Here is a 14,305-nt window from a genome sequence, read left to right on the forward strand (position 1 = left end):
CAAAAATAAACTCAAAATAGATTAAAGGCATAAATGTAAGACTTGAAACCATAAAACTCCTTGAAGAAAATGTAGACAGATCATTGTTTAATGCATATTGGAGCAATATTTTATTTTGTTGGTCTCCTAAAACAATGGAAACAATAGGAAGAATAGACAAATAAAAACTAAATTTAAATGCTTAATTAAAAGGTAACTTACAGAATGGGATAAATTACTTGCAAATACTATGACTGACTAGGAATTAATATTCAAAATATATAAACAACTCATACAGCTCAATATCAGAAAATAATCTGATTTAAAAATGGGCAGAAGACATACAGAATAAGACATATAGATGGCCAATAGAAACATAAAAATATGTGTAGCATCACTAATTATCAGGAAAATGAAAATCAAACTGGAATAAGATATCACCTCACACCTGTCAGAATGACCATCACCAAAAAGTCTACAAATAATGAATTCTGGATAGATGTGGAGAAGAGGAAACCCTTGTACACTGTTGATGGGAATGTAAATTGTTGCAGCCACTATAAAGATCAATATATAGGTTCCCCAAAACACTAAAAATAGTACTACTACATGATTCAAAAATTCTACTCCTGGATGTATTCCAAAGCAAATGAAAAGACATATGCACCTTAATGTTCATAGCAACATTATTTAAGATAGCCAAGATATGGAAGTGACCTAAGTGTGTATGCATGCATGCTCAGTCATATTCAGTTCTTTGCAACCCCGTTAACTGTAGCCTGCAAGGCTCCTCTGTCCATGGAATTTTCCAGGTAAGGATACTGGAGTGGGTTGCCATTTCCTCCTCCAGGGGATCTTCCCGACCCAGGGATAGAACCAGCATCTCCTGCATTGCAGGCAGATTCGTTGTCATTGAGCCACCTGGGAAGCCAGTCTAAGTGTCTATCAACAGACAAATGGATAAATCTCTCTCTCTCTCTCTCTCTCACACACACACACACACGACACTAAAATATTACTCAGCCATAAAAAGAATGAAATATTCCATGTGCAACAACATAGATGGACCTGGAGGGTAATATGTTTTTTAGTGAAATAAGTCAGCCAGAGAAATACAAATACTGTATGTTATCACTTATATTTGGAATTGAGAAGTAAAACAAATGAACATATATAAAGAACAGAAACACACAGATATGGAGAACAAACTACTTACCTGTGAGGAGAGAGAAGGGTGGAAGTCAAGATAAGTGTAAGGGGTTAAGAGATATAAACTATTATGTACAAAACAAGTATGCAAAAGGATGTATTGTACAGGGAAATACAGTCATTATTTTAAAATAACTTTAAATGGTTACTAAGTAAAGTGATCCCATCTTAATATTCTTTTTAGTATTCATGGCAATCTGTAGATCCAATGCAATCTCTATCAAAGCACCAATGGCAGTTTTCATAGAACTAGAACAGATTAATTTTTGTATGGAAACAGAATAAATAATAAATAATAATAAATAAATTCAGAGAGTCCAAGAAAGCTACATATGAGAAAAAATTATTAGATTTAATGATTAAGAGATCTTAAGGGAGACTTCAATAGTAAAATTGGGGTCAAAGTTTACAACAACATCGTGCCAAAAACTGTGTGATAAAAGATGAGAGAGATTTTCTTTGGTCTCCAGATTTTGAGATCAGGCTGGTTTGGTGATACAGCTTTCACACAGACTTGTGCAGACTTCACACAAGCTGCAAAGCATGGTTCCTGCTTATGAAGCAGACTACAAGTTTCATACCAGTCAATGGCAATTTATAAATGTAAACAATGTTAAACAAAATCCATCAGGCTCTTTTACTCTCCCTTCCTACTAAATAATCATGCAAGGTTCCCCATGTATGTAATATGGCACATTAGCAGCACCAATGAGCAGAATGACCTAAGAGAAAAAGATGTGAGTTGGATGCTCCGTCAGCATTGTTATTGACTTTTATCATCTGGGCTTGTAATAAAAAGTAGAATAATCAGCAAGTTACTTATACCCAGGAGATTATAATTCTGCTGTTTGACCTAAAGTATCTTTAAAAAGGATTTGCCTTTGCTGAGTTTCTCAAAGTTGATATTAAATATTTAATTAAAGGCATACTCAGAGCATCTTTACCTAATATTTTACATTCAACTTGGAATTTTAAGGCATAAATACAATTCTAATACTATTTAGCATAATAATTTAGAAGTTTATAGTAGTGTTTATATACAGAGGGTAGTTGTGCAGGTCATGAATCTAGATGTGAAACTGGGAGTTTTCTCTTCCTTCCTCTGCCTCCAGAGCTGACACGGGAGAAGGTGACTATATGGGGTGCAGTATTGTCTAACTCATTTTAATGCCACCTGCAGCAACATGGGAGGACCTAGAGATCATCATATTGAGTAAATAAGTAAGACAGAGAAGGAGAAATATGGTATGACCTTTCTTATATGCAGAATTGGAAAAGAAATTATACAAATGAACTTATTTACAAAACATACAGACTCACAGACTTAAAGAACTGTGAGTTGTTATTGTTGCCGGGGAAGGATAAGGGGAAGGGATAGTTAGGGAGTTTGGAATGGACATGTACACACTGCTACATTTAAAACGAATAACCAGCAAGGACTTACAGTATAGCACATGGAACTCTGCTCAATGTTACATGGCAGTCTGGATGGGAGGGGAATTTAGAGGAAATGGATGCATATATATGCATGACTGAGTCCCTATCACGGCACTGTTAATCAGCTATTGTTGTTGTTCAGTCGCTCAGTCATGTCGGAGTCTTTGTGACTCCATGAACTGCAGTATGCCAGACTCCTCCGTCCTTCACCATCTTCTGGAGCTTCCTCAAACTCACGTCCATTGAGTCAGTGATGCCATCCAACCATCTCGTCCCCTGTTGTCCCCTTCTCCGTCTCCCTTCAATTTTTCCAAGCATCAGGGTCTATTTTAATGAGTTACCTCTCTGCATCAGGTGGCCAAAGTATTGGAGCTTCAGCGTCAGTCCTTCCAATGAATTTTCAGGACTGATTTCCTTTGGGATTGACTGGTTGAATCTCCTTGAAGTCCAAGGGACTCTCAAGAGTCTTCTCCAACACCACAGTTCAAAAGCATCAATTCTTTGGCGCTCAGCTTTCTTTATGGTCCAACTCTTGCATCCATACATGACTACTGGAAAAGCCATAGCTTTGACTATATGTAAAATTGAAAAAAATTTAAAAAAGAAAAAAAGAAATGTGTCTTTGAAACTGTTTCCAGAGCTATGATACATTACTTAAATATTGTCTAGATAGTAAGTCTTCCTTCTTTCAGGATAGATATGTTAGGGAAATGACTGAATTTTGGAGGATTGCTAGGGAATAAGGTAGAGATGAAAATGAGTAATTTTGTTTCTAATCAAGGAGGAGTCCTTTCAAAGTGGAGCACTCATGTGCTTGTGTATTATGTCGGTAGGCTCTTGTATCAGTATTGGGGAGATCAGTATTATTAATAGCACGCAAACACTCTGATATTTTGGGAGTGGATTGTTAGGAGCATAGCACTCAGTGTTTCTGGTTGAGATGATCTTGCAAATTGGGTAAATGACACACTTCAGCTAAAGTCAACATTCTGACTGAGTCTGGGTATAAATTGCAATGTCATCTTATCATGCTTGGGAACAGGGACAATGACAGAGGTCAAGAGAGAGGAGCTGTGTCGCCTAAATGGGGCTCATTGTGTGTGTGGTAATGGGACACCAAGAGAGGAAAAACCTAAAAAATGGAGGGTGTGGGCAAGTGGACAATTGAATTTGTGTCATGAAAAGATGAAGGACAAGGAGGGAGGTTGAGAGGAGGCTGAATAGTCAGGAGGGAGTGGCTATGGTTCTGCAATAATGGCCACTGGAAAATGAGCTGAACTGCCTGGAAAATCAGCCGAACTGCCTGCACTTTTTTCAAGTACCTCTTGAGTTAGTAAATTGTCATTTCTGATGAAGTCTTGTGCAGTTTGTGCATATTGTTGGACCAGTGCCATGTGTTTCCAGATGGTCATGATAACCAGGAGGTCCCTTGATAACTTACTCCAGAGTCTAAAACAAATGGAAAATGAAAGGTAATGGCTCCTTATTCAGGTTGTGTATGCAAACACTGGCCTCTTTTACCGAGTGATTCACTGAGGATGGATGAGGAAACCTCATTAATAAATCATGTTGCCTGATATTCCTATAGTATTTAGGTGATATGCCAACACTTTGCAGGAAATGAAGTAAAATAGACCAAGAGAAAAGTTTAGAGCAACTTCTCATTTTTATGTCTTGTGGAATCAACAATTTCTGAACAAGCTTGAGATTTAAGATATACATGTCAGTACACATACATACGTGTATAAAATAAATCATGGCAGAATTTGCCTAGAAGGATTTTAATAGTGAAAGGGCTTTTTCATGTATGTGAGCAATGAGCAGAATCAGACACATTAAAGGTGGTTTTCCAGTTCTGTACTCAGACAAGGACAGAACTATAAGTGTGAATATGTCAGGAATCTCATCTTTGCTTTATGTTAAAGTTTTAAAATAAATGTAAATAAATGCACGCAGTTATTTTCTGAGATATGTTAGTCTGTTGTGCAGAAAATCGGTAGTATAGATGGCGATTGATATATTACACAGACCTAGATGTATTACAGAATGACATATTACACCTAAAATCCCAGAAAATGTCTTATGTTAGAAAGGCAGAAATAAGTTGAAGACTAGTAAATATTTAAAAGAAAATAGGAATATTTAATGAATAAAGGCCACTCAAAGAAATAACCAATCTGGCTTTCCTTTCATTTCATATCACACAGTAGTCATTATAAATTATTGCCTATCATGTACTGATTGCCTGCAATTAGCTGTTATAATCTTCTGCAACTTTCTTATTCTGAAACAATGATCTTTACTTATGAAAATAAATAATACTCTTATTTATGAAACAAATCTACTTTTTCTATAGATCATTTATTTTTGTGACTAAATTAAAGTGAAATATGATAGTATTGGCTTTATCCTTTAAATGAAGTTTAATCAATATGAAAGGAAGTTTGGATAGCTGACTGTCATATTTTGGATTGAAATAAACTTTGAAATTAAAAAAACATCAGTTATTCATCCAATCAAGGCATGTAGTTGACCTGAATTTGTTGTCTTAAGAACTGGGGTGTGTGGTTTGTACTGTGTATTGCAGGGGTTAGTTTTGGCAAAGGAACCCTGCTTCTCAGAAAGATAGGATTAAATCTGTGTTTCAAAAATTATTCTGGTTAAATTGTGGAGAACTGAATGAAAGGGGCATAATTGGATGAAGGAAGAACACTGGGCAGGTATTCCACTAATCCGAGTGAGAAACACAATATTATCCATTAATAAAGAGTGTGGGCTCTGAATCCCAACTGTTTGGATTTTAATACAGCATCTCTCATTTGCTAGATGTCTGACTGGTTAAGTCACTTCATCTTCCTACATTTCAATTTTCCTTTCAGCAATTGGGAAATAATAATAGTTTCTATTTTGAGGGTTATCAAGAGAAATAGGTAAGTTAATGTACCATGCCAGGCCACAGGGCAAGCACCAGGTACATAACATATGTTGCTAGTAAATTGGTTGGAGTAGAGAAAGACATAAGGGCACCACCTTTGAGTACAGTTAGGTATTCGGATGACTATAACTTAGTGACGGTCTGACTGCGGGGGAGGGTTTGGGAGAAGGTCCTTCACTGAAACACAAGTAGGGGTAGAGAACAAGGGGTTGTGGGAGCGATGGGGACTTCCCAATAAAATATTGTATTTTTTCTTCTAAGAATGATTCCAAGCCAAAGCATTTTGATAATATTTTGTCTCATGTGAAGTAGACACATGCATAAATTAAGTTCATGGGAAAGGTTAAAAAAGATTAGGAGTTCTGAGCTTCATTCAGCCGCTACTTGACTCAATCTCTAAAGGCGAGAGATGTCCTTTTCGGGTGACATGTGTCTATGCGTGATGCCAGGCCTGCTTCTATCTTCTCTCAAAGAGGTTTTGGTCAGCATTGGACTTTTCATAAGCACACCAGTCGTGTAATATAAAAACATTATTAGCACAATAAAGCCTTTTAAAAGAATCAGCTAATATAAGGAATTAATTCTCATGAATATATATAAATCTCAGATAATGGCAGTTAGTTCTTCTTACAATTAACGATTTTTACTTGTACTCTTTTTTTTAATAAAGTTATCCTAAAATATGTTTACATTTACATAGTCTGTTAAATAATAATGTGCATGTTTTCTTTTTTTTTCCAGTTCTGAAAGTGTTAGTCGCTCAGTCATGTCCAACTCTTTTAAATCCCATGGACTGTAGGCCACCAGGCTTCTTTGTCCATGAAATTTTCCAAGCCAGAATACTGAAGTTTGTAACATTCCCTTTTCCAGGGAATCTTCCTGACTCACAGGTCAAATCTGGGTCTCCTGCTTTGCAGGCAGATTCTTTACCATCTGAGCCACCGGGGAAGCCCTGTTTTATTGAGATGTAATTGACATACAGCACTCTATGAGTTTAAGGCAGACAGCACAATGATTTGACTTACAGATATCATGAAATGATGACCACAATAAGTTTGGTGAGCATTCATCATATCACATAGATACAAAATAAAAGAAAATTTAAAAATTTTGAGATGAGAGCTATTAGGGTTTACTCTCTTAACTTTCATGTATGACATTCTGCAGTGTTAATTGCATTTATTATGTTTACATTATATCCTTGGGCTTTCTTCATGGCTCAGATGGTAAAGAATGTACCTGCCAATGCACACGGCACAGGTTCGATCCCTAGTCAGAAATATTCCCTGGCGAAGGGAATGACTAACCATTCCAGTATTCTTGCCTGGAAAATACTATGGACAGAGAAGTCTGACGGGCTACAGTCCATGGGATCACAAAGAGTCAGGCACGACTGAGCGACAAACACTTTCACTTCAGTTCACTTCACATTACATCCCTAATACTTCTTTATCTTATATCAGGAATTTCATACACTTGACCCCTTTCATCCAATTCTCCATTTCCCCACTCCTCATCTCTGGTGACCACAAATACAATCTTTTTTTCTACGAGTTTGTTTGTTTGTTTTTAATGTATAATTGACCTACAGCGTTATGTTACTGCCTGGTGCACAACATAGTTCCTTATTTCTGTATATTGCAGAATAATCACCATGATAAGTCTAGTTACCATCTGTCACCATACAAAGTACTATTGCCTATATTCCTCACAATCCACATTTCATCCCTATGACTCATTTATCTTGCAACTGGAATTCATACCTCCTGATTTCCTTCACATATTTCACTCATCCCCACCCCTTATCCCCACCCCACTGCTGATCATCTCTTTATTCTCTGTATCTGTATTTCTGTTTTGCTGTATTTACATATTTGTTTTGTCTTTTAGATTCCACACATAAGTGAAATCATACAGTGTTTGCTTATTTCACTTAGCACAATATCCTTTAGGTCTATCCAAGATTTTATTCTTTTTTTTTTAATAGCTGAGTAATATTTCCATATATATATATATATATATATATATATATACACACACTACATCTTCTTTACCTACTTATCTGTTGATGGTCACTTATGTTGCTTCCATGTTTTGGCTATTATGAATAACATTGCTATGAACATTGGGGTGCATTATTTTAGAAAAGTACCCAAAAATAGAATTGCTTGATTGTATGGTAGTTCTACTTTTAACTTTTTGTGGAACTACTATAATGTTTTCCATAGTTGCTGTACAAATTTACATTTCTACTAACACTGTGCAAGGGTTCGCCTTTCTCCATATATTGCCAACACTTGTTATTTGTTGTGTTTTGATGATGTCCATTTTAATGGGTGTGAAGTGATATCTCATTGTGGGGTTTGATTTACATTTCCCTAATATTAATGATGTTGAACATCTTTTCATGTGTCTATTGGCCGTCTGTATGTCTTCTTGGGAAAAACATCTACTCAGGTCCTCTGCCCATTTTTTATTTGGGTTGTTTTCATTTTTTGTTGAGCTATACGAGTTATTGGAGAAGGCAATGGCACCCCACTCCAGTACTCCTGCCTGGAAAATCCCATGGACGGAGGAACCTGATAGGCTGCAGTCCATGGGGTTGCAAAGAGTCAGACACAACTGAGCAACTTCATTTTCACTTTTCACTTTTATGCATTGGAGAAGGAAATGGCAACCCACTCCAGTGTTCTTGCCTGGAGAATCCCAGGGACGGGGGAGCCTGGTGGGCTGCCGTCAGTGGGGTCTCACAGAGTCGGACACGACTGAAGAGACGCAGCAGCAGCAGCAGCATATGAGTTATTTGTATATGCTGGATATTAACCCCCAATCAGATATATGATTTGCAAATATCCTCTCCCATTTAGTAGGCTGCCTTTTTAGATTTGTTGATCGTTTCTTTCACTGTGCAAAAACCTTTAAGTTCGATATAGTCCTATAACCAGAATTATTTTTTAATGCTTTATAATTCTTTGTGTTTCTCAAATAGAGTGTTAAATAAGTCTTCATAAACTTGATGAATTACCAGCTCTCTATATGTTTTAATTTGTTGATTCTTTTGTATAGTATATAAAATGACATTAGCTTCAAGCAAATGCATGTGATTATATGCCAGTTTCAATGATTTGTCTTTCTATTTCCCCTGTTCTTCTAGTCTGCTCCCAGTTTTCAAGAGGAGTCTATGCTATTTTTGGATTTTATGACAAGAAGTCAGTAAACACCATCACATCATTTTGTGGCACGCTCCATGTGTCCTTCATCACTCCCAGCTTCCCAACAGATGGCACCCATCCATTTGTCATTCAGATGCGACCGGACCTCAAAGGAGCCCTCCTCAGCTTGATTGAGTACTACCAGTGGGACAAGTTTGCCTACCTCTACGACAGTGACAGAGGTAAGTGACAATGCCTGTCTCTCTTTGTAATGGGTCAAGTTCAATGCCCACACATTATATTCATACTTACACATGATGTTATAGAGCTGTGTGAATATATTCCAAGTGTGCGTGCATGTTTAGTTGCTTCAGTTGTGTCTGACTCTTTGTTACCCTATGGGCTATAGCCCACAAGTTTCCTCTGTCCATGGGATTCTACAGGTAAGAATACTGGAGTGGGTTGCCCCGCCCTCCTCCAAGGGATCTTCCTGACCCAGGGATGGAACCTGTGTCTTCTGCATTGCAGGCAAATTGTTTACTGCTGAACCAGCGGGGAAGCCATAGTCCAAGGGTAACTTGGCTTAACTATGCTCTGAAAATGAAATGCAATTTGAACTAGGAAGCATATTTAAAATAAAACAAACAAAAATGTTGTGGATGTACAATTTATAGAGATAGATTATGTTCACACAATGCCTGTATGTTCTGTTGTAACGTGAAAAGCCCTTTATGATATCAGCAGCTCAGACCCTAGGAGGACTATATTTCCAGCTCAAGGTGAGTGAAATGACTCCTTGTAAACTAGTTTAAGTAAGACTTGAGTAAATATGCACATAAGAACATCTAAAAAATGTATAAGTATTAAATATTTCCCCATGCAAAAGTTATATCAGGCTAGGATGGTTGTTATTAACCTTGCTTTGTAATGAGATTCCTGAGTCTTAGACACATTGCAAGACTTTTTCATGATCCGTTCATGTGTGGTTCAGCTGAACTCAAGTCTTTTGACACCAAAGCTTTGCCACAAGTCTCTGTGGTTACTTATAAGGAGATGGTTTGGATTAGCATGCCAATTAGAGTCTAGGCTCATTATGCTCATTTTTATTTCGGGGGTGAGAGCACTTGCTTTGTGTTTCCCACATCATTTGTCTTGAAGTTTGGTATTAGAAGGCCTGATTAACCTTACATGTCATAAAATTCTAGGTATTGCTAACCATTCCTGGGTCTGTGATTCAGCTTCAGTGGGTCTGTGTACTTCCTAAAATAGTATGAACGCTTTATGCACGTGGTCATAGGTGATTTTTCTCAAAAGAGTATCCACCACCATACTCAGAATCATTGAGGACCACCATTGCCAAAATACCAGCCTGTTCAGGGAGCAGCGTGCTTTAAAGGTTCAAGGGAAAACCAGAAGTTTATTTCCTACCAGGAGAAGGCACCTTGCTTTCCTGCAAAGACAGCTGAGCCGGGAGCCAGCCACCAGCCCTTCTCCAGGATCAGTTTGCAGACATTGACTACAGCAGTCAGAGCCTGGTGTCAGGTTCTCTGTCCTGGTCTCCAGTCCTGAGAATAACACTCTGTGGGAGAGTCAGTCATCACTATACAAACTGAGCAAGTTTCTTCCTGCTTTGAGAAGGGAGAACTTTGCTCTACCCATGGGGAGTGAAAAACTGAAACACAGAACTGTTTAGAGTAAATACAGATTCCAGGGTACTGGGTTGCTCTGAAGTATCATTCTTTTTCATGTGATAAAGGGCTTAGCATCTTGCCCTCTGCTGACTCTTTCACTCTTGACCCCTCTTCTAGGATTTCTACCATTTAAATGACTTTTACTTCTAGCCTCTCTTCTGTGTCCCTATCAACTCTTCAGGCCCATGTGCTCATCCTTCATCCTTCCATTTCTGTACTTGTTTCTCTTCAATCCATTTTCCATAAGGCAGCCAGAAACTTTGAATGCTTTTATTAATTTCTTTAAATTTAGTCATTGCTTTCTAATGGGGGTATAGTTGATTTACAATATTGTGTTAGTTTCAGGTGTATAGCAAAGTTCAGCTATATGTATACATATATCCACTCTTTCAGATTTTTTTCCCACATAGAATGTTATAGGATATTGAATCGAGTTCCCTGTGCTACACAGTAGATCCTTGTTGTTTATCTATTCTATATGTACTAGTGTGTGCTTATTAATCCCAAGCTTCTAATTTATCTCTCACTCTGTTTACTCTTTGGTAATCATTTGTTTTCTATGTCTGTGAGTCTGGTTCTGCTTTGTAAATAAGTTCATTTGTGTCATTTTTTTTTTTTTAGATTCCACATATAAACGATATCATAAAATATTTGTCTTTGACTTATTTCACTTAATATAATAATCTCTACATCCATCCATGTTGCTGCAAATGACATTATTTAATTTTTTGATGACTGAATATATTTCATTGTATATATATACACCACGTCTTTATCCATTTTTCTGTAGATGGACATTTAAGGTAGTTTTCATATCATGGCTATCGTAAATAGTGCTGCAGTGAACATCAGGGTCCATCGTTTTGAACTATGGTTTTCCCTGGATATATGCCCAGGAGTGGCTTCTCAGCTGGCTCAGTGGTAAAGAACCCACCTGCCAATGCAGGAGACACAAGAGATGTGGGTTCAGTCCCTGGGTTTGGGAAGATCCCCGAAATGGCAACCCACTTCAGCATTGTTGCCTGGGAAATTCCACAAGGATCCTGCAGGGTTACTGTCCATGTGGTTGCAAATAGTCTGACATGACTAAATGACTGAACACAGCAATGTCCAGGAGTGGGATTGCTGGATCATATGGTAGCTCTGTTTTTTGACTGTTTTATATGCTTTTCTGGTCACATTGATCCCTTGGTTAATATACTCCAATGACTCTTCATTATAATGAAGATAAAGTTGAAAATTACTAATATGACTTTAGGGTCTTATTAGTATCTGGTTCCTGCCCATTTATGCTATGGTCTTGCTCATCTACCAAGCTATACCCATTTCACTAACATTATTTCACTTTCTCAGATGTACCATACTCTTTCACCTCAAATATCTGCACTTTCTTCTAAATCTTTCTCCTTAGGTCTCAGGTTATATAACATTCCCACAGAGATGCATTTACTATTGTTATCTTCTCTCAAAGTAATCTCTTTTTTCCTATAATACTTATCACTATATATAATTAATATTGATGTTCATTCTTTCACCCAAGAATTAAGATTCTAGTCTGTTCTAGGAATTGTTTAATCACACAGGTTTTAATCTTTTTATTTAAGATCTGGCTATACGCCCAGGAAGCCAATGCCCTGGCAGCAACCACTACACTTAACTGTCCATACAGAGCTTAAGATAATGCTGGAGCAGAGCTGATAGTCAATAAATGGGGTCAATAAATGAATGAGTTGAACATCTGTGTGTTTTGAGATGATATTAGAACCTGAATCCTGCTTGCTAAATCAAAGGATCAGAGATGAATTCTCCTTACTTTTTGATGAGGTGGAAGGTGGCATTTTATCTTTAGGGACACACTTCACCTTCTCTATGGCGCCCTCTAGTTGACACTGAACTTTTGAGATAATTCAAGGAGACAACAGCTGATATAAATAGAAAAAGAGAAACTCTAGTATTTGAAGAGAGAAGAAAGACAAGCTCTGGGAAATAAAGGATCAGATGATGAGGATAGACTTATGTACTTGTGAAAAGAACCTGAGACATTTTAATGATTTTATTAACACTTTAGAAATAGTAAATGAAATTGAAGTGATGAGATAATCTCCAATCATTAAATTATACAAATTGATTTGAGTTCAAGTGCAGCCATGGAGAGGTCACTGCTAGAGTGATATTATTAAGTAGTTGTATATTAAAGCCAAAATTGACTTTGTGGATACATTTTCAAGTTATTTTCAAATGGATACTTATGTTTTAATATGAAGAGTATTACACTGGCCTTTTAGCTGAATCTGTTTTCAGAGATAAATGTGTAAGACTCAAAGTACTGGCAAAAGACTTGACCTTCATGGAATGTTTTACTTTTCTTATAGAAATGGGATGCTTGCTCTCTGATTTTTCCTTATTAATGACAATTGTTATAGCTTTGCTGTTGTATCACATTTTAAAATGTTTATTCATTCATTTGTCAAGTTGTGTTTTCCCGCCCCACCAATTGTAGACAAAGGAGGACAAAGATGCATCTTGATCTTTGTGTAGATCTTTGACTAGTTAAGGTTTACTTGTGATCGGGGTGCCATGTGACCCCTTAGAACTGCTGGAGTCTTCTCTTTATCCAAGCTATGTGACAGCAGTCTGGAACTTCTTGTTACCCCAGCATCCTTCCTAAAGCTCCAGAAAGAGTAGCTCAATGAATCTTCAACATATTTGAGCTACAGAGTAATGGCGCTACCTATATTAATGCATCCAATATAGGGTTTTTTTTTTTTTTTATATGTATGTACTAAAATTGAACCAGAACTTGCTCAAAATGTGGTTTTTATTTATTGGGTTAGTATTGATAAAGTAAGGTAATACATTTCTGTAGACAGTAGGAAACCAGAACTAATGATTTATAACTTGATTTTAATTTTGAACCATACTGTTTTTCCCTGAAGGAAAGGCATATTGATTCCAGTTCTAAAAAGGCACCATGAATGGAATAAAAATGCTTCCAAATTATAAATTTCTTTTACTATGTTCCTGAGAAAGTCAGAGAGGGAAATATATGTTAATCTAATCTGGTCTAGGCATGCTGCTTTGATTTAGTGATCATAAATATTAATTTCTGTGCCTGAAAGATGAATAAGGGCAGTGAATTTTAAATGGAACAAAGAAAATATTTTTAAGAAAAAAAGACATGGTCTGAATGAAATAGAACTATTTGCAGTAGTCATTTTTAATCCCACCCATTAGTGTGAAAACTCAGATATTTAAGGGGCTTCCTAGGTGTCACTACTGGTAAAGAACCCGCTTGCCAATGCAGGAGACATAAGAGACACAGGTTCGATCCCTGGGTTGGGAAGATCCCCTGGAGAAGGAAATGGTAACCCACTTCAGTCTTCTTTCCTGGAGAATCCCGTGGACAGAGGAACCTGGCAGGCTACAGTCCATAGGGTCTCACAAAGTCGGACACAACTGAAGAGACTCCTCATGCATGCAAGACATTTAGACTTCATTTGTTCAGGGGCTGTAGGTTTTTCTATAACTTTGTCACAGTATTGTGAACACGAGCTCAAGATGAGACTGTTAACTGCTTCTAGTAATACTTGGAGAGAAGATTTAGGGAGATTGTCAACTTATGAATAGGTTATACAACTATAACTAATCCAGCAACAGTTAAGCTCATGAAGAAGCAATACAGTAAAGAAATAAGTAACAGTACTTTAGCCATTCTTTCTTCTATCCAGAAATCTGAGCATTTAGTTAGAGTATAGAACTTAATTTTAGAGTTCTATAATATTCTTGAGGTTTTTCAGAATATATTTTAAGTACATTTATTAGATAGAACAGTTAATTTTCCAGGTTTTTTTCTATTTGTAGATGAACAATTGTGTATCTCAAATTTTCTTTGTCTTAAGCAA

At 37.0% G+C, this 14,305-nt stretch overlaps 1 protein-coding gene across 3 annotated transcripts in view; it reads left to right on the forward strand.

Moving 5' to 3' along the window:
- The window catches only part of GRIA2 (glutamate ionotropic receptor AMPA type subunit 2), a 177,731-nt gene that overhangs the window by 83,805 nt on the left and 79,621 nt on the right, over positions 1-14,305 (forward strand). For all 3 annotated transcript variants that reach the window (XM_065904090.1, XM_065904088.1, XM_065904089.1), the window contains exon 3: positions 8,715-8,954. In XM_065904090.1, coding sequence (XP_065760162.1) covers positions 8,715-8,954 — 240 coding nt within the window. The remainder of the gene's footprint in view (positions 1-8,714; positions 8,955-14,305) is intronic.

This window comes from Muntiacus reevesi, chromosome 13 (assembly GCF_963930625.1).
Source record: "Muntiacus reevesi chromosome 13, mMunRee1.1, whole genome shotgun sequence".
Taxonomy (NCBI): Eukaryota; Metazoa; Chordata; class Mammalia; order Artiodactyla; family Cervidae; genus Muntiacus; species Muntiacus reevesi.